We start from the raw sequence: 21,482 nt of genomic DNA, 5'->3' as shown, positions 1-21,482 counted from the left end.
CTTCTTATCCTCAAAACATAGCCTACATCTCTTGCTTTCAAGTAGAAATATAGGTTGAAGTATGAAGCATCCTCTACCTTCTCTCCCACTCCTTGTAAATCCAGAGTGGTAAACGGACTCAAATGGAGTAATGCTGATTTACAGTYAGTGCTAGAGAAATGAGAATCAGATCCTGAATTGCAATTTATACAGGGAAAAAATAACTCTAAAGAGTGTCAGACAGCAAACTGCGCTTCCTGTCCCTAGTATACATCTTTTGGATTCGCTAGCGATAAAGCGAGCCAGCCATCGGGTTCATTAGTGACAAAGCTGGCCTCCTGAAAATCCATGTGGTTTCGTCATCTTTAAAACAAGTTGTTCAAGTGCTGTGCTGGTCAATAGTGAACAGGACGGATTGCTCACCGATCAGAACCCGGTGGCCGGTGTCTCCTGTGTTCTCAGCTCATTGCTAAAGAGAGAGGTGTCTAATAAAAACAACAACAATAATAGTAATAATAAAGCCATTATCACAGCTGCCCCTGGCCAACTACCATTGCTGATTGTCTCAGGAAAGAGGACAAGGGTGAAATGAGTAAGGGGAATGAAGCAGTTTCAGCTCTTTACAGCAATGAGACATTTGGTCTGCATTACAGTCGTCTCTGCATAAGTAGAGAACTCCAGGCTCTGAATTCATCAGTCTAGTACCTTTCCTGAGCTCTAAATATACTTAACCATTTTAAGGTAATTTTTCTCTCCTGTTCAGTATCAGTACTTTATATTAACTTTCCACAGCACCCTGAAATGACTGCGGGAGGACTCTTTCAAAAGTCCTGTTAGGCATCACAATTAATAGAGRATATGTGGTCCAGATAATGGTTTTTAATTATCTATGAACAGTAGCCATAGACAGAATTCAGCCAGAGGCAAGTCATTGATGACATTTCTAAGATAATTTAAGGTAACGCATAAATTTTAGATCAAATTTTTTAAATAGATTGTTTCTCYCAGTCTCAGTATCTATCTAAACAAGCCTATTAAAAAGGATTTGATTTTCAGAAAATGACCATTACTTCACCTCCCACCTCCAGAAATCTCGCAGAGGAAGTTTTGTCCAGCTTGTGCTATTTGAGATTGGAGTCTCAGAAGTCTATGAAAAGGTAGATTCTTTGTTTTGACTAGGATAGATGACCTACTAGATTTTTTCCTCTCTCTGATCAGTGATGATTTAGTCACATAAAGCTGCAAAATAAATGGCGTGCAAGCTTCCTTTCTGCTACTTTCCATTTCATTATCATCTGCAATAACTGGTAATATTGTTGAAGTTGCCTAATAATGTCTAAAATAGCAAATAAAGTAACAAAATGAGAAAAGAAGTATCTAAATGAGTATAAACAGTGCAGAAGGATTACATGAAGATTGAACAGCAACAGAGTCAAAACAATCCAAGAACAGTGAAAGTGTACTGAGGCATRGAACAAAAGACATAAAGTCTGATCTTCAAGAACAAAATTGACTTGTAGAAACTGTTTTAATTTCCCTTACTTTTAACCTTTTTTACCTTTAACCTCCCTTACTATTTATATAAAATAAAGAACGGTTTAAGATTAACGCCTTTATGGTATCAATCTGTAGTATATTTTTCTATCATCTATCTTTCTCCTGCTTCTAGGGTATGACTTTGTCCTTCCTATCCACACTAACTGAATTTATGGAAGTCAATRTACTACAAGACAGTACAGTACTTCTGGTTTAGCTGATCCTCATATTTCCACACAAATGTTTTTCTTCTGGATAATTTTCTTCTCTACAATCACCTAACAGATCATCAGATTTAGAAGAAAGAAATACAAAATTACATAAAATTTGCCTTAAATATATCTAATGGATTACTACTACCTGTCTGACAGTATTGCTTGTAAGCATGATTTTTCATATCAACAAGACAAGGTAGTAATATAGATTATTTTTGAATTTTGAATGCCTTTGCTAGATGGTTGACTTTCACAATGGGTTATAAGTCTATTATAATCTTCATTCAGGAAGTAAAAGATCYTGCATCTGGATCCAGAGAGTCTGGGGCTTGTGCACACTGCTTTAGTCCGTAAAGACACATGCTAAGTGCTAGAACCCCATACGGGCACTGAACTCGAGACGTGTAGGGTCCTAGTGCCTAAGCCAAAAGAGAGCTCAAATGACAAAGCATTACCAGGAAACAGCTTTATTATACAAGATTAATCTCTCTTTTAGGGACYGGGAGTAAATAATTTCATAAATAATTTTGTAAATATTTTATGGAGGAATACTATTTTTCAATTAAAAGATACACACAGCAGCAGTAAAAAGTATTTTGCCAAAAAAATCCCTCAACAGGAAGGGTCGTTTCCACCATGTCGCAGCATGTTACAGGATGAGCTAAGTATTCAGGAGGCCAAAATGATAGTGGGAAGATATTAAAATACAAACTGGCAGCCCTAGAATCAGACTTTTGCTGCTCAGAAAGCTCATGGCAAGCAGGCATTAAGATGACAATATTTTTACACACAGTTGGCTAGTGAGAAAGGTGTCTCCTTTGACACCTGGCAATAGATTGCTAATCATCAAACCCTGCCAGAATTTTATGATGGGGCTTTGGATATTTGAATCTTCAAACCATTGCTCACCCAAGCAAAGGAAACAAACAGCAGTACCTTACAGTCCTTCCCTTCCGCACATGCTACATATATCACCTCGTGCTGTTCTGGGCCACAATACTGAGGACACGATGGGAAGGAAATATTCTTCCTATAAGAAAAAGAATGTGTAAGAAACTATTTACTTCCTACATTGCCACAAACCTTATATTGCAACAAACCTTATAACACCTCTTAATAACTAATTAGACACTATTATAAAAAGAGGTGATTCATAAAAAAACAAGTTATCTATTTGAAGGAGACCCTGAATTGCCATGTTTCATAGTCAATAGCTAAAGGAAAAGAGACTCCAAATCCTCCTCTGCTATCTGGCCTTGCTTGTCTTTGAGCACTGCAGATGCCAAAGTGGAGTATGCAGCCAAAGACAGGATACGTGGGAATAATAACTGCCTTAATCCAAATAAAAGAAAGTTGATAYGGCCCATATCGCATATTACAGCAGTAAGCAGTAAAAGCTGACAGTCAACCTCATAACCTCGCACGTCTGAACATATTAGTTATTGCAGTTCCTTCCGTATTCTGTTAATTACTTGCTACTGTCTCCACAGACGAGAGAAAGAACAGATGCAAATAGACTGTCCATTGTGCATTAAGAATGAAGGAATTTCTATTCGGAGCTGTTCATCATAATGAAAGGTGCTAATTCCCATTTTCTGGAGTGGCATCTACAATAATACATATATTCTGAACATTATCACTTTTTCATTAGAAAACAATACCATTTTTATCTACTTTCCTTAAATGTAAAAAAAGGTTCGTATGCTCCAAAAAAGCTTAAACATTGCTCTGAATAACCCTTTTCTCATGCAATTGAGATCAGTACCAAAGACAATATAGCTTCAATGATATTAATTATAAACTTTGGTAAAGCCAAGCTTGACAGTTCTGGCAAAGCAATTCATAAAAATCAATATGGAAAGTGCGGAACAGTTTCTCTAGATTCTCTGTCAACCTAAACATTTTGGGGGTATGTCTGCTCCATTTTTTAAGAACTCTCTTGAGAATAGCTATAAGCAACTCATGTTCCCCGATCCAACCCCTTCCTCCTACAGAGCTATCTCCTAAAAGACATTGAAGATATTTATGTGTTTACCAATCTGGGAATACGTATACAGGAGGAAGAACAAAACCCCCAAAGAACTGTCAAACAAGAGGGRCTTTTCACCCCTGGGTGAAGCCAAYCCTGAAAAAGACATTGAGAAACAAACTAAAATCCTGTGGTAGCGCAGACAGCATTGGTGGCGTTTTGCTGTTTGTCCTGGACAGTCTGATGGGGGCTAGTGCAGAGAGAGAACACAGGCAGCAAACCCTGCTGAGGTGAAGCCCTCACACGTTCTGCAGTGAAACCTCAGGGAGGTTGACCTTCCTCTTGGCAACCTCCTGCAGGCCCCCATGTTGTTTGTTGACGTTTTGTGTTTGTCTGGAATTTGCTCTCTTTGATCAGCTCCAACAGAAAGGTCTCCTGTTTAATTTTTACTCACAAGACTGAGATTTCATGTACTAGTTAATTGAGTCTTCTCAAAAATTATCCAAAGGTTATTATTTACCCATCAGGGAGCCATCCCACTTTGCTGTGAATGTGCCCAGCTACCTTTGTGCCATAGTAAGTACAGTTGAAACCCCCTGATTTCAGTACAAGATGTAGACGTCAGTGTCTGCAGACCACAGAGAAGTTGTTCCACAAATAACAACTATTGCAGATGCTTAAAGCAAGAAGTGGGCATTAGAGAAAGTGTAATGTTACAATCTTGAGGCTTTAAAATAGACTATGTACAACTCATGAAGTTAATTCYCTCTGTGTCTGTTCATTGCTCCTAAATTTTCCCAAAGGAGTAGATATCGAGAGTGAGTGTCACCTCCAGATATAGGCACCTCCTAGATCAGGTCTGCATGTGCTGTACCTCTCTGTGCCCCCACTACAGCTAGATGAGATCTGGTCAATACAGACAAAGGAGCCCAGAGAGACATGCAGAGACAGTAAAGTAGAGATTTACATCTGATCTGTTGAATGTCTCYGCAGACTCACTGACAGTAATGGGAAATTAGCTACACCTGCATTGTAGACAACAAAATTCAGGTGTCTGAATCTAGACCTGAAACCTACCATTATTTTAGTACTGTTAGTCACTTCAGCTGCTCTTTTTCTTTTATTTAATTATTCTGTGGGTTAAAGGTTCTTTTTTTCCACTTATTTACTTTCAAATCTGCTGACTCCATCTTAAAGATTAGAGCTGACTGGGTTCATGCTGTGAATAGTTAGTGGCACAATAGATCACCATCTCTTTTATAAAATCCCTTTGTTACTATCTCTTATTCTTCTAGGATGATTTTTCTCTTGAATGAATATATCTCTATTCCTTTTCAAACTGCTTACCACTACTGCTGCTTACCTTTGAATTATCTCCAGATAGCCAGTAGCAAGCTTTCAACAAAGACAGATATGTAGATTTCTTCACCCCTCGAGTTCATAACACTTTCTTATTAGGTCTTTCTCTGAAATGAGAGAACATATTTTTCACTAGTGTCTTTCCCTTCTCCCTGAAAATACCACCTAACAGATACTGACTATAAACTTGATCTCTGTTTAATCATGATGACTCGTTAATCATGCAAGTAGCAAGGATTGTCCCCCCCAAAAAAATGCAATTTTCTATTTGTGATATGCTACTGCTATTTTGTACATGATCTCCAGACAACTGCATCTTTTTTTGTGGTCCTTGATTTCTAAAGCTGTAAAATAAGAATCATGGGTTTTACYTATGTTAAATGCGAGTTGTGTGGCAAGGATCTTTTATGAAGGGATACAGTGACTCCTTCATATTCTACCATATTCTCAAATAACCAAAGAACAATCTGTACTGCTGGGTTGCAGGCTTGTCATGAAAGGACATCTCCTGGTCCATAGAATACTAGCATTAGCTGTAGGAAAAGAGACAAGGGGCATGATCTACTCTATAATCCAGCTCTCCCTGCCTGATTTGTGGAAGGGACCTGGTTCAGCATCCCCACCAGCCTGGCATGCTGGTGTGGCATAAGGGTAGCTTAGAACAGCAAAGGACAGTTGAGAGTGATGCCCCAAAAGGGAAGATTTTAGTGACTATTGAAATTTCAGCAGTAGTCACTGGACTGGCTCAAATCCGTATATGTGATATACATATAGRTATACAGACACATATATGCAATTTACGTTACTTTTCCAGTAATATTCCTCGTAGCATGGCACACATAATACAGATTATGACAAGCGACAGGAGCTGTGTATGCAATTTGAGTTGGCGTTCTGACAAGAGCTCTGCACATGCAACAGTATTAATAGAGGAGGACTGCAATAGAGCCATACTAATTAACCTCTGTTTTATGGGTCATTGCCTGATCTTATGTGCAGCCAAGAACATTTAACTTATCTTAATAAGTAACATGAAGGTTAAGGTATCAAATATGCTGGGCACATTTTCCTTAGCTTAGTGAACATGTGCCAAGTGAACCATCTTTTATTCTAAATGGATGTTCTAGAGCCACTGCTTGATACCTTCTCAAATGAATTCGAACAAGGAACAGCAGCCTTTCCTGGAACGAAAAGAAGTATATTCTCCATTTTTWAGCCATATATCTAAGAAGAAATGGCATTTTTTCATATTCTTTTATCATAGATTTAATAAGTAGTTCAGTAATAACCAATCTTTGTTTTCTTTCTTTATTTCTTTTTCTTTTTGAATTTATATTCMTATTTGTCTTCCTACAAGGAATAATACAATAGGAAATTAATAATTAATAAACAATAGGAAAAATATTTCTTTTTWCAGTGAAAAGATTTTGCATTACTGTAAAAGTATCTTCAGAGAACTCACCAACCACTGTAATCATATGGCTTTCTGAAACATTGATCTGATTTACTTAAAGGTTGGATTTATTATAYGGTCATACTGAGCAATTGTAATAGTGAAGAAATAAATAGCTTAAGAGCCAGAAGGACACAAAATATCGAAACCAATTCTGGTTCTGGAAGATCTCAGCTTTTGTTCAGCAGCTGTTTCCAGACATGCCATCCTAGGAGGCCCTGGGAGATTTGCTTGGGAGTGGTGGAGCTACCTTGCGGTCAGGCACTCCTGTGGGAACCTGGGCTTGCAGGAGTGGAAATGATCCCCTGAGAGATTGATTTAGCTCTTACTGTCACAAGCACCACATTCAGTTTTTACTCATCAGAAGAAGAGGGGAGAATAGCAAAATTCCCAGGTGGGAAAAGTGGAAGAAAGTCAACATAACATAGCTGTGCTAAGATTAGTACCACTTACATGGGGAAAGGGAGGGTCAAAGCTGGGCTTTTTACCAGAATAAACAATGAGCTMACTGCATGCTTACTCACTGCCGACTCTGTATCAGCTGACACTGTCTTTATCATCTTGGCAATGACCTCTTCTCCCTGTAGGCTTTCATTGTGCTCCCATGATTGTTTTGCATTCCTGAAGCCGGCCTTGATTTAGTAAATTTCTACTTTTCATCTACAGTATCTAATTCTGTTGCTACCTAAGGCAGTAGTTCCATGACTATTTTGTCCTTCACTTATACCATCAATGTACAAGTCACATCTCTGCTCTACCATGTTCTCTCTGAGCACCTTTGCTCCTCAAGAAAGGGTCATGCCACACAACCTGAATAATATTACTTTAAGTTATATCCTCCTGTATCAAGCTCCCCAACAACAAGCTCTTTTATACCAACTTCTTTAGGAGAAAGTATAAAGTGTGTAAAATATGTTTAAATTATTTCTAGAATCAAGTAGTTCAAGAAGAAACTGACCCCAGGACTCTTGAGTGCCGGACTGATACTTGTAAAAGTGGCCCAGGTTTCACCCTTAAATAGCATTTCAAAACATGTACAAATAACCAAGTGGACAAGTAACTGTAGACAGAAATAAAACTAAGTAGAGCTAAATGTCAARACAGAATTATGGCACTAAAAGAACCTGAAAGCTCAGATTCAAAAAACATGCCTTTTTAAGACTTAGGATTTGAATGTCAAGAAGCATCATATTTGCCTGAAAAGTGCATTTTCACTTGTACTTGCCTGTGGTACTCACTAAGGATGGTCCTCTCCACAGAGCTGATAGAAGAATGTACAATATTCTCCTAACTTCAGCCAAAATTGCCTTTTATTCTCAAATTTCTCCTGAATGTGGCCAGTGTAGACCTTTAGGAGCTTCAAACTCTTCTGAGTTCTGAGAGATGAGGTACAAACAGAACAAAAGACTGCTCCTRATATATAAAAGGTAAAAAATATGCATAGGGAATGCTAGGGGAAGTGTTTTAATGTTAATAAATAGACTTTTATGAACTTTTATTGAACGTTGTAAAAGTTAAAGACTTCAGCACAAGTTATGTTACAGCAATACAACTCAAAGGAAATGGCATTGCCAAAATGTTGTGGGAACAATAACTTTTCATCTGAATGGCTGGTACAAGCCATAAAACAAGATAAGACTAGCTTAGCTAGCCAAGAAATACATAAATTAATGTAAATATTAGATCAAGGCTTCCCAGAAATAAAGTTATAAAGGACCTCTACATATACATTTGTGATAACATAGCATTGTATTTATGATTAGATATTGAAATATTGGGCTCTATCCYGCACACAGGCACCTCTGTCATTGAAATAGTGTTTTAGCAACTCTTCTCAGTTAGGAATGTCTTAACAATAAACAGGAGACAGTAATAAACAGAAGATAGCAGTAAAAAAAAATCTGTTTCCTCACAATTTAAAACCTTAGTTAAGACTTACCGCTAAAGGGTTGCAATCTATTAGAATTTCTTAACACCTTAAAACTTATAAGAATATTGCAGGGCTCTTTTATCTCCATTAAACCTCTAAAATTATAYAACTCATTTATTTCTCATCAAATATTTACGACATTATTTTGAATCATTTCGTTTATTTCACATTAATATTTTCAGTAAAGGGATTTTGAAATTAGCTCTTTGGAGGTTTTCTTTCCTGAAACTGGTTTCCTGAAAACTTTTTGTTCCCGTATCATGTGTAGTATCAACACCAATCTCAATTCCCAGATCTGTAAAGGGTCTTTCTTACTGTGAGATGGACGGGATGAGAGTGCTATGGAGAAAGGGTTTATGGAAATAACTGCCGTTCCCTTGCTAACTGTGAGAGGTAATAGTTGCTCTTGAATCCCCCTGCCCCATGGCTTGGTACTGGATAAGTGCTGTCTCCACAGTGCTAGCACTGAACTACTTTGAGAAATCAGAAGGATATATATACATGCACTGTATTTCCTCACAGGATGTTTCCTGGGAAGACTTACTTCGTCAGTGTCTTCCACCTCATTACTATCATCTCCACATAGGTCTGATTTGTAGATTGACTTCTGTCTTTCCCTAGATCTATTTTCTATTCCCCAACACACCATCTGAAATTTGGTAATAAGTAGCTTACAGAATTACTAGCCTCTTCTTTAGTCAAACCCCACAAGACTTCACTCTTTGTGATCCTCTAAAGCAAATGATGCTCAGTAACTTGGACCACTTCATTGAGGAATTCCTAGGTATTTTTCAAAGTGATAAGGAGTGATATATTCCAATTCTGGACAAATCTAGTTAATCCAGAAAAGAAAGACTGAGGGCAGGGATCTCAGTAAAGATAACAGCATTTAAGTGCAGAAAGATTGTTACAGGGAAGGAGGCAATCAATGGTTACCATGTCCACTTTGCAAAAGACAAAAAGAAGTCAGCTTTATTTGCAGAGAAACAGATATAGATAGGATACTTGGAAAATCTGTCAGAATTGTTAAACTGATAAGACACTGAAGTACGAACACTGGAAAATCTCTCTAGGCATTATCTAGTCTTCACGACTTTTAAGAAAGAATTTAACAGTCCTTCAAGGGTTCATCTGGCCCTACATAACTATGGTCAGTATTTATATAACACCAGTTGCTGGAATGCAAWGTTTCTACTTTATGATATATGTACATATACCTTAATACACTAATAATAAATGTATATAACTATATGTATTATAGTGCTTGCACTTCTTGAGTGTTTCTGAGACATAGAAAAAGCAGAGCAGTAATGCTGAATATGATATGTAGTGTTCCTAGTAAAGAGTAATAATCTGAATAGTATTATTTAAATTTTTTTGGTCTCATTTGCAGTCTTCCTTACCTAAAGCTGTCAAGAGACAAGTTAGCCATGGGTTATGGCTACACAAACTGTGAATGCCAGCTCAGGGCCTTCACTTACCTTCCTCTAGCAGCAGAGGATGGTCTTAATTTATCATTACTTGACTGAACCTAGTACTTCTTTGAAAAGTTGTCTAATCCATCCACATGTGTAGCAAGAGCTATGATACTTGAGTTATAAGTATGAAAATCAAGTTTGTTCTTTAGCTATAACAGTGGTGTTATCAGCTATCAGATCTGTGCCTATGGGCACACTCAGTAGACCTCAGTAGACCTCACTAATTCCCTAGGTGATCCAGCAGTTCCCTGACTAGTTGCCTACATAGAGGAGATAATGGACTGGTCTAAGGCAACTTGAAACTAGGAGACTGACTGAACCTCCACAATTAAATACTGACTGATTGCTACAGAAGCTTTCCAGGTGGCAATTTCAGACAATTCTAGAAATTCCCAAATGCAGTTCCCACTGTGTCTAGTCCAATTCATACATATAAGTGTTGTGATTAACATCCTGCAGGGAGTCTACCATCTAGGACCTGCTTTAGATTATTCTTGCTGCAGAAGTGAACAGATTGTGCATAAATAAGCCATTTGTAAATATTCGGCAGAAAATGTTCCTGCGGAAACGGTCATGTAGAATTTTTTGTAKGAAGATATTTAAGGTATGTTTTATAGTTAGTTAAAATGTATCAGTAATGATGAATTATGCATGTGCTGGAATGGTCACATAGGACCATGGTCAGCTGGGTTATAATAACCTAGCAGATCAGTGGTGTGAGAAGTCTCTCTTCATCCAGCTTAAGACATTGCTGCAAGGACCCTTGTAGTGGAAACTCCCTCATCACGAGGCAGYAACCAACTATTTTGTTTGGGAGATTTGATATTTACATGTGAGCATCACCATATGCCAAAATCTCAAATAGATTAGTTTCTTCTTTTTCAATATGCTCTCTGTCATAAATATCTATGCAACAAATGCATGAAAGCCCATCAATTTGCTTAGTGCCTAAAAGCAAGAAGATGGACAGGAACAGGCTGTCATCTGCAGAATAACTCATGCTCCCACTCCCATATGCTTTCAGGGGTAGGAGAAGGCTATATATTGCATGGATTACTTTGGCAGTTGCTGTTGTGTAGCCCTTAGTATATGATGTGCACAGATGCGAACCATCATGGGACAGGGAGGTGAGATAAAGCCTTTGGGAAAAAAGAGCAGTCAGCGATGGGCTAGCAGAGCAGCTCAGCTCACAGTCTATCCTTGGAGGTCTATAAAGAAAGGTCTCAAGCCAGATGAATTATCCTGGAAATTTGKTTTACTGACACACATAAATGCTTATTTCTGAGATTACACATACAGTTTTCAAGAAACTTTGAAATCTACTCTCATTTTTTTAAATGGTGTAAGCACTTCAAGTCTACAGATTGTTGAAATGATTTAGAGATTCCCAAGTGACTTTAAAAATCAGAAGTGTAYTTAGGAAGCAAAGTCCTGTTTTCAAAAGAGACTCCGACACAACTGAGGATAAACCAYGTTAAAAATCTATGCATCTGAATTGTCTACATTGATTTCGTAAATAAGATCTAAATTTCTAAACTACCTAAGGTCTTTTGAAGAACTTACTTTTTCATTTGTGATATGTGACAGTCTCCAACAGATACTCCCAGCTCTTGTCATAGGGCAGAGCTGTGTTCATGTGATACAGGCTGAAAATGGAATTGTAAATGAGCTGTACTCTCCAGAATGATCTGAGGTTTGTGATTGTCCTCCCATGTGCTTTTAGTCTTCCTTGGAGTCTCATATGTACTCAGTATTTTTTGTAGAGTTTACAACAGCAGTAATCAATTCTTATCTATCTTTTTCTCCTTGTAAATCTGTATGTCTGGCATGTTTCATTGAGCAAGGATAAAAATGCTCCATACCAGTTCATAACTCGCAAAAACTTTCTTCCATTTCCCATTGACCCAAATGAAGATGACTGGCAAAATGGATAGGCTCTGAAGATAATCAAAGCCCGCTGTTAACGTTGGATACTCCTGCCACTAAATGCACTTTAGCTTGACTTACATCGAATGCTATGTAGTTGAAGGTGGTTGCTTAGTTCCTGTTAAGTAGCRTAACCCTACCTCTAAACCCGATTGGAGTTACTAGTGTAACCCTACATCTAAACTAATCAATGACAAAACTTGCTCCAAYAAGCATGTCTTGGTTGTGCATTAGGCTATATTATCCCTGTCTCTAATCTGTGKCAATAGGGCTAAACTTTGTCTAAATGCTGTCTTTTTCATTAGGTGAAAAGGATTCAGGTTCCTGCAGATATTTCTTGCTGCTGCTTGACATCCAGGTTAACTAATAATTACAGAGTTTATTAATATTAAATGCTCAGTCTGTAAGTTCTRATAAATAAGCAACACTGAAGATCTAATCTTTCTACTGCAGACTTTCAAATTCCTCGGCCCTATACCTGTCAATATAGGTATGATATATCCTTAAGTAGCATTTCATGAAAAACTTGTAATGGAGATCATAACTAGTATGTATCTTTAAGTAACCAACAGGTAAGTTTAAAATGGAGGAAAAAATTTGTGGGGAGAGGGAGAGAGGGGAGAAAGAAGGGTCTATGTTTTGGGTTCAGTCAGATTGCTAATGTGAAGTATCACAAACGGCCTGAGCTAGAATTTTTAGAGAGGATAATCACRTCTTACATGGCCCATTACCCAGGACTCTTATAATGGCAGAACTCAACGTGAAGTACTTTTCTGTGAAGTACTAATTCAGATTGATATGAACGGGCCTGACGCTTGGGTTTTACCTTTATTTTAGGAGCGGCTGGTGCTCTCTGTCTTACCACGGTTTGTAGTTCTGGAAATGATAAATGATATGACCAATGTAGAAGACGAGCATTTGCAACACCAGTTTCATAAGATCTACATTCATCGCTATGAGAATGTCAGGTGGGTGGAGAAGCCTCTCGCTAAGGCTTAAGGTCTCAGCTGGTGCGAATGTGTGTTCTTTGAGTTTCCTTGCTGCTGCTTTATTCATTCAAAAAATAATGAATTACTCCATAACTTGGTTTAATTCCTGAACAGAGAATTCTTTTATACGTTAGATAACTGATGCCTTTGCCATGCCAAGAGGCATTTGAACTGAGCACTGAAGGTTGGACTGGGGTATTTTTCCATTTGCTGAAATTGTCAGGGTTGCACGGATCAGGGAGCCCTGCTCGCAGGTCAACGTAGATTCTATCAGGACCTTATTTCCCCTTGCTTGGTGAAGGTGGGAGCCTTGGTTGACACTACGGTCTGAGAAATGAGATGAAGACTGTAAGACCATTTCAAATTTGTTAATATGTCACATGTCTATTCTGATTAGTAGCCATTTTCATTTTACAATTCTTCTTGATTATCATTTTTCTTAACTCCCTTTTCCTTTTTTCTCCTATAAATTTTGTCTATCACAAAATTAGTTAGCAGGAAGATAATAGTCATCCTATGAGCTCGTGTATGGGTAGCATATCTTTTCTACACATTTACACCAAAATTATCAGCTTTTACTCCATGAAGTTACAGAATTTCCTTGATCCTGTTGTGGTTCTCCACAATCAGAATATTTAATTCAGCTTGGAACTTTTGCTGTAAGTTTGTTGCAAACCACAGAGGCAAATGATTAAGCTGCCATCACTGAAGTAAGTGAAAATCAGCACCTTGAATTATATGAAGGGATATGATTTGGTAGGAAAGCATGTACTTTGCCTTTTAACAGTCCTAATATAACTGTGCCTGTGCCAGTTCAATAAACATAATGTTGAACTTCTATAAAAGAGTAAATTGATTTTCTGCTTTTTATGTGGCCTTACAGTAGCTCAGACATATTCTTTTATTAAGTCTGGTGGAAAGTATCAGGGACCTTTACAAAAAGTTTGCATTGTGCTAAATTAAAATTTCTTTCATTACTCTTCCATTCTCAGTTAGTGTTAGTGTTGCTATAGAAGAATCAAAATGGAAGAAGATGGCCCTTTCCTTTGAACCTCAAAAGAAAAGAGTTATAGTTAGGGATGAAAAGTCTAAACAGAAATTCTGCTTGAAAGAGATGTAAAGTGAACACAACAAATGCTTTAAAGTACAGATATTGGTCTGCTCCTGTGAACACTACCAGGGACTAGACTTTATCCAAAACTGTGTTTCACTGTGGTTTTTCATGAATATTGAGCACAGACTACTGCATAAACCAATAGGATATGAATCTCTAAAATTAGTATCCAAATAGTTTTTTGTCATTCCTTTTGGTAAAGAAAACTGTAGAAGTTAATTCTTTCTAGATCTTATTTTTATCAAAATGTAAGCTATTCTTAATGCTYATTCCTCTTTACTTTGCTTGGTACTTTTTTGCTTTTTCTAAATGACAAAAAGTCCAAATCCCGACCCACTTGTTAGCCTCATATTAATCCTTTACCAGCCTGTGCACCTGAGCAAGGGTTGAATTGTCATTAACCATGCTTTATTGTTCACCTCATCATTACTGTATTTATTACTGAGTACAGTTTATCTGTTGCATCTAAATTTAAAGTATTGTCACACTAGAATCCCTATAAAGTCAATGGAAAGAATGAGGAACAATCCAAGTAATGGCACATACTTTACCTTTGTGAAATCTATGTGAAATTACAGAGTACTGAGGACAGATCTCTCCCTTCCTTCCATCAGGAAGGAAGTTATTCCTAATTTAAGTGCATCAGTCAAATCCCTAAAATCAGATGCAATCAGCTGGCCAAAGCCTGGGATTTTGCAACAAAATTTTGTTGTGAATCTACCTTGTGTCCTGGGAACTGTGTCTTGAGTGATATATAGCTGAGTCAAGCCTGAAGATAATACTGTGAAAATGATATTGTGAAGTCAAACTTACTGTAAAAAACAGCTATTTATATATCCACCCCCCAAGAAACACTGTCAGCTCCAAACAGAAAGCTGGATGCCAAGGATTCTGTGTGTCGGCCCTCTCTATCATGATTCCACCATTTTTCAGTCTTCTCGCTGATAAAATGGGTACAATAGTGCTTATTACGTACAACAAGTGGTTATTAGCTATATCTGCCTTGATGAAATTCCCTACTAAAAGATCTAGAGCTGCATAAAACACATTGTTTACCTTTCCATGCTTGGTAATATTTATTTAGTCTCTTCAATTTTTATATTTTGTATTCTGGAATCTCTAAATGTCTACAGCAAAGGAGTAAGACCTTAAAATGGTCCTTCATAAGTAAATTGCTCCTTCTGAAAACATACCTCAGCCAGGCACACTTTAAGTGTAGAGAACGTAGTAATAGCAACCCATTGGATTGAATTTTATCACATTGTGAGTTACCAGGAAATAGGCTTCAACATTAATATCTTTTCTCTTTTGTTTTAGTATTCTTTTCGCAGACGTTAAAGGATTCACCAACCTCTCTACAACTCTGTCAGCCCAGGAACTGGTTCGAATGCTGAATGAGCTCTTCGCCAGATTTGATCGCCTAGCACACGTGAGTTAAACACAGTTCATTTGCAAAGGGACGTGARGTCAGCTCTGCATTCAGGAGCTCTGGGGAGGAACTTCTGATCACTTTAACTGTCTTCATTCAGACTTTGGGGGATTTTATACAGCCCTGGGGATTTTATACAGCCATTGGGGTTGGAAGACAGTGACAAGTTTTATCAAAAGTAATGGGTCCTCATTGCAAGCAAAAGGTCAAGTAGTAATTAGAACTTCAAACTTGTCTAATTCTAGGCCAAGAATGACTTTTTTTTTTTTTTGACTTTTCTTCTAAGAACTGTGGAAGGTTAAAAGACCGATTCATTTAAATGACATACAATCAGCTATCACAGTCAGCATGGTCAGCAATGGTCAGCAGCAGATTTTGCAGACCTTTAGACTGGAGTCTTTCTAACTCAGTAGTGAAATCAACTGAACACAATGGTGGGATTTAGTACCTTAGGCAGATTAATTGCTGCTTAATTGATAATACTTAATAGAAAGAAAGCAAAGCACAGAAAAAAAAAGCAGAATAAGATCCATGCAAAACTGTTAGATTTGCATTTTCTTTTCTTCCTTTTTGTGTTTCTTTGGTCCAGGATTGTATTCATCTCATTTATCTTTAGTTCTATATCAGAGCTAACTACCTAGCCTATTACTGTAGCCAGTGAAGTACTAGTCAATATATTTAATGGAGTTTAGGTTATAATTTATCCAACTGCATATAGGAACCTATGAAAATTATGGGAAAGGAAGAATTACATTCAGAATGTCATTGACCATTTGACTAGCTCTCTGTTAACTATGAAGAGAGTCTTTCATGTACAAATCTTACTCTCATGTACACACCTATGCCTCACATTGTGTTCTACACATTTTTTAATTCAGGGATTCAGGATACATGTGCACACATTATGCAGATATCAACAAGACCCTTGGTGTTGTTGCTAGCTTGCAAATTAAAATCAAAAAAGGCAAGACTTCAGTCTTCAGTAATTATTGAAAGCTGTTTGAGTGAGCTATTTTTATCTAAAACAGCAAWGTGTCATGCACAGTGTAATGCTATAGCCCATTACCTGGGCACCGGCATGCTGACCAGTGCAGTAGGGTCTAGCTACAATAYTTGTTTTGCAAACAAATAAACAAAATCCACTCTGCACCTTGTGAGAGGTGGAAAACATAGAGTAGAATCACTGCAGAAATGGAAGAGGCTTGACTGCAAGAAYGAGCTTATTTAAACATTATTAATAAGAATTTATTAATAAGAAAGGCGTCAYCATTGTATTGTTTGGTTGTGACTACCTAGCTTCATCAGAGGCTTCCAAGTCATGGAAGCCATTGTACCCACTTGACGTCCTAAAGATACAGACGCCCAAAAYCCTGGAGAAGAACAGAAATTCGAACACATCTCCGCATGTCTTCTGCAGTTTTGTGGCCCACTCTGAGAAGCCTAAGCTCTCCCTCTCCACTTTGTGAGAAACCAATACTCCACACTCAGAGTTCTGGATTCTGACAGAGGGGTCAGCTGCCTAAAACTTAGGTGCCTRCATATTTTATTGGACTTAACCTATGCCCCGGGAAAAAATTTGGAAGTGGATGTTGATTGGTCCATGAYCACAAATTTTTCTTAACCTTGTGATTTCCATGGAGCTAACTTCACTCCACTGATGTTGTATGAAGCTCCATATTTTACATCTAGCAGAGGTATTTCTTTCCAAAACATGTCCAGCATTCATCTGAAGGTCCCAAGAGATGGAAAAACCATYATGTGTCTTGGGAGTCTGTTTACTCCCTAATTACTGACATTGTTTACACAGCAAGCATTACTTCCCATTTGTTTCTTTTGGCTTTGAATTACATCCAGTAATTCTTGCAATGCCTTATTTTTGCTAGACAGATGAGCTCTCAGGYAGACATTGCTTTTCCCTGGGATGTACCTGTATGCTCTGTCTGATCAAGCCACATTTCAGATTTCCTTCTGATAAAACAAACAGACCAAACTCACCRTGATGCTTTTTTAAAAAATATAGTATTTCTAGAAATAGTAATAGATACTCCTTCAAATAATTCTTCTGGCCACTTTCCTGGACATTCTCCAATTTTTCAGTATCTCTTTTAAAACATAGGTACTAGCATTGAATACAGTGTTCTTGGAATAACCTCCACGTGTGGTGGGGAAGGTCATCATCACTCCTCCTGCTCATTCTTTCCAAAGACCATATGGTTCTGAATGTACACTGACCTCACTATTATATTGAAACTTATATGTTTATTTTTTAGGGTCTTGCTGTCCTGTTATGACCATCCTATCTGTGTGGTCATTCATTGATCATTCTCCCAGTCTTGTTCATTCTGCAAATGTTGTCAGCAATGTTTTTCATACCTGGCTGTAAATCCATGACAGAACTACTAGAAAGTGATCTTGAAAAACCTCCCTAGAAGAATCTTCCTCTAACAGAGATTACACATTCACATCTAGATTTGAGATCTTTCACTTAGCTGGTTCTTAATTYGACATCAAGTCATCATAACTCTTTAAAATACACAGTTACCCAGATAATTAGGTTTTGCAAAGACTTGTCATCAAAACAAAGACGTCAATTGCAAAAGCTTGAGGCAGTTTCTTTAGATTTTAAGGAAAATACTTACAAATCCTTATTTATTTCTAAATACAAGTAGTATTGTATAATCCTATATAAAGGATTGTTTGATTTGCTCCATCTTCTTATATAAACTATATTATATTAAAGAAGATGCTATTTCACAGCTTTCTTAGAAATGCAATTCGACTTAGTTTCTTCTTTCTCTTTTTCAACCTTCCTTTTCCTTGTGCAATGCAGAAGCAATGAGAGATCTGAGATTTTGTGAAACCTTCAGCCGTAATTACAATGAAYGTTATGACACAACTAATACATATAACTTATAATAACAAATTATATGATATCTAGATTGTTAAGACAGAATGCTCTGAATAAAAGTTAGAACTCAGTCAAATATTTATAASAGAAAGAAATGTAACATTATGTTATATATAGCTGGTTACCCCTTCCTAATCACACTAACAAATTTGTGAAATTTATGGTTGTTAAAGACATAAGAGGCAACTGGAAAGGAGGACAAACAAATTGACACAAAACAGAGCTGAAGAAAAGATTTTTCCATATATCCATCTACTGAAATGCCTAAACAGAAACTTAATTAATACTAATGTTTTCTTTAGGCAGAAATTTTGAGGAGAGGAGGGAAATAAGATGACATTTTGTAAGATACTTAAGGCTAAAACAGATCTTACTCTGATCAAATAATAACTATTTTTGACATTTGTTTTTCCTTAGTCTTCTCTGCAAAGTCAGATGTTAGCTAATACTATTGCTTAAATTATTTGCYGTATTTTTAAATGTATTTTGGCTATATGTAAAGACAGTTTCAGGTATGAGGAAGAAGAAAGGATAAAACCCTAAGTAGAGGAGTAGCTCTGTAATATTTGTAGTAGTAGCAGTGAAGTACTAGTCCAAAGTACTGAGATCTGAAAACAGAATCACGCCACAGGATTTAAATTTGGAAACACGCACACGCAAACATTGTTCGACCAATACGTAAATGTTCTTAGATTGGAATTTGGACTCATCTTTAAAATGAAGCATTGATGTTGAAACACCAATATTCCCCCAAAAGGCTGTCATCTGTATGCTTCGTATAAGAATAGACTGAGTGGCCTGTAGGACACTTCATCTCTTTTCAGTTTCTTCAGCTTTCATGCCAYAATCCAGAACACTGTTGCTTCTTACTTAGAAGGAATTCCTGCAGAGCAGCTGCAGATGAGGGTGTGAGACTCACAGTTTAATATGAGCCTTTTTTCTCTATGTCAGTAGTGTAGTGATAGTGGGAAGATTATTTATGTAATGAGAATCACAGTTTGCTTTTCTTCACTTTCGCTTACTGAAGAGCTTTTTTTTAAAGACTCTTTTTTATTCCCCCAAGTTAGGTGGTCTTATTTAACTATGATTATCTGTCTTGAGCAATTGCAGTCAAGCTACAATAAACTCCTCTAGCAGTGTATCAGCRCTCTTACTTGTGACTAGTGAAGCAGCACCAGTCTAACCAGTAGACTCCACGGCCAAAAACACATTACACAGCCTCAGCACTTTGCACTGGCTCATGCCAAGAGGAAAAAGTGGAGGGCACTAAAGGCCCTAAGGAAAAAACCATTCTTGTTGCAGTACTTTCCTATTCCCTTTCACATTTTACCATGGGGTTAGCAGTAGTTYGTTCTTTTGTGAAATTATCTTTAAGTGCTTAATATACAGAACTCTCAGGAGTCCATAAACAAAACCAGTTGTTTAAACATATGTGTCAGGAAGTAAAAATATGAATTCCTCCATGCATATATATATATATATATGTATATATCTACACACATATATATGTGTGTGTGTGTTCTAGGTTCTGTATTAAGAAGTAGMGTTAACAGGGTTATGAGTGTACATATGTGATATTTAATTAACCATAAGGACATATTACAAATTTATAGTAACACTAGTGGGGATTAATGTTCTTTTTGAAGTTCTTTATTCTGGAATGTTTTCCCTCCTTCCTAGTGTCCATACTTAATTATCTGATATCAGTGAGTGAACATTCTGATCTCATTCTGATAATTAAATTAACAGCATTGGATGGCAAGGATGCCTGCTCACCAAAAACTGTGGTCACAGCTGCTTTGCTTCCACAATGTGCAAAAGGATGGAAGTGTTGATGTAATATATGGGAAGACTTGTATAGGAGCATACTCCACCTCCTTCCTCAGCTTGGGAGACTCCAAGCCCATAGTTCGTGTCAGCTTGCAGAAACCCTAACCACTCTTCTCAAAGAGAGAAGGCTCTTCTCAAACAGAAGCCATTCCTTGTACGAACTGTTAGACTGATGCCCTCCACAAAAATATTTAAGTGTTCCTTGGTTCAGGCAGAATATGAAAGTGCTTTACCACACTTTTTTCCATACATATATATATATATATATATAWAAAATATATACCTATATATATAATAGAAATAGTCCTTGCAACCACAACTCAGATCTAGGCCCCCTCCCTGCCTGAATCACCAAACTAGAGAACTGCCCTCACTCTGGCTCTGCCAAGGTCTCAATTCTGTATTAAAAAATGATAGAGCTATGAAGGGAGAAATTCAGACGGACTCTCTCCTGCCCATCCAAAATAACCTGCTGATTAAAGCTAAGAGCTTTGGCCTAGACCCTCTTCGTGCTGAGAAACACCTTTTATCTGGATCTGTATCTTTGGCAAATGTTTCAGGAACCGAGCTATTATATAAAAAGGCCAATTCACCACTTCCTCCTGTGCTGGCCTCATTTTAAAAGGAGTTTTATACACGTGGTCCTTTTGTTCTGCAATTCGATGTCAATAACTTTTCATGGTGTTCAAAATTTTCAGCTTGAAATTAGAAAAATTGTGAATTTGGACTTTTCTGTGGGCTGTTCTCTAGTACATGGAAATCCACTGAAAAGTAGGTGAAGTTATTACTTCACCACAGTCAGATTTGAAAATTGGCATTAATTTCCTGCTTGTTTCTCCCCTCTCTTTAGAAATTTGGCCTGAGGAAGCAAGAAATATTAATGAAGTTTCTCACTGTGTCTTTCAATAACTTGAAATTTGAGCAACTCATTTCTCTAGTGCTACTTTATGCCAATTTGCTTTGCTTCCTTTCCAGTCACTAAGGGTGTATTTAATAAGCTTAAGCATAAATAATTCACATGCATGACGCGATTATTTATGAAAGAGTTGCATTTTTTTTTCTTCATCTAGATTAAGATGGTTTGGATTGGGAAAAAAGAAATTTCTTTATCAATTGCCACTAAATTCATGTACAATTATTATTGTTTATAGCTGAGCGTTTGAGCCTGTTCGACATTCCCCAGAAAAATTTCTTCTGATTTCAATTGGTCTTGGCAGAATCAGACTCCTTAATCTTTCATTTATATCAAATGAGAGGCTATAGGAAGAAAAAAAAATCTACTTCTGACATGCTTTGAAATTAATTGATACTCAAGAAAATGATATTAATGAGAGAGTATGGGGAAGGMTGTGAAGTTGATTAATATT

At 37.2% G+C, this 21,482-nt stretch overlaps 1 protein-coding gene across 1 annotated transcript in view; it reads left to right on the top strand.

The window, feature by feature from the left end:
- ADCY8 (adenylate cyclase 8) overlaps positions 1 to 21,482 on the top strand; it is a 121,465-nt gene that overhangs the window by 36,659 nt on the left and 63,324 nt on the right. The window contains exons 3-4 of the mRNA XM_085325825.1: positions 12,683 to 12,813; positions 15,266 to 15,377. Coding sequence (XP_085181951.1) covers positions 12,683 to 12,813; positions 15,266 to 15,377 — 243 coding nt within the window. The remainder of the gene's footprint in view (positions 1 to 12,682; positions 12,814 to 15,265; positions 15,378 to 21,482) is intronic.

This window comes from Rhea americana, unplaced genomic scaffold (assembly GCF_003343005.1).
Source record: "Rhea americana isolate MKP2758 unplaced genomic scaffold, rheAme1 scaffold_0, whole genome shotgun sequence".
Classification (NCBI taxonomy): Eukaryota; Metazoa; Chordata; class Aves; order Rheiformes; family Rheidae; genus Rhea; species Rhea americana.
This window is presented reverse-complemented; position numbering and strand designations above follow the sequence as displayed.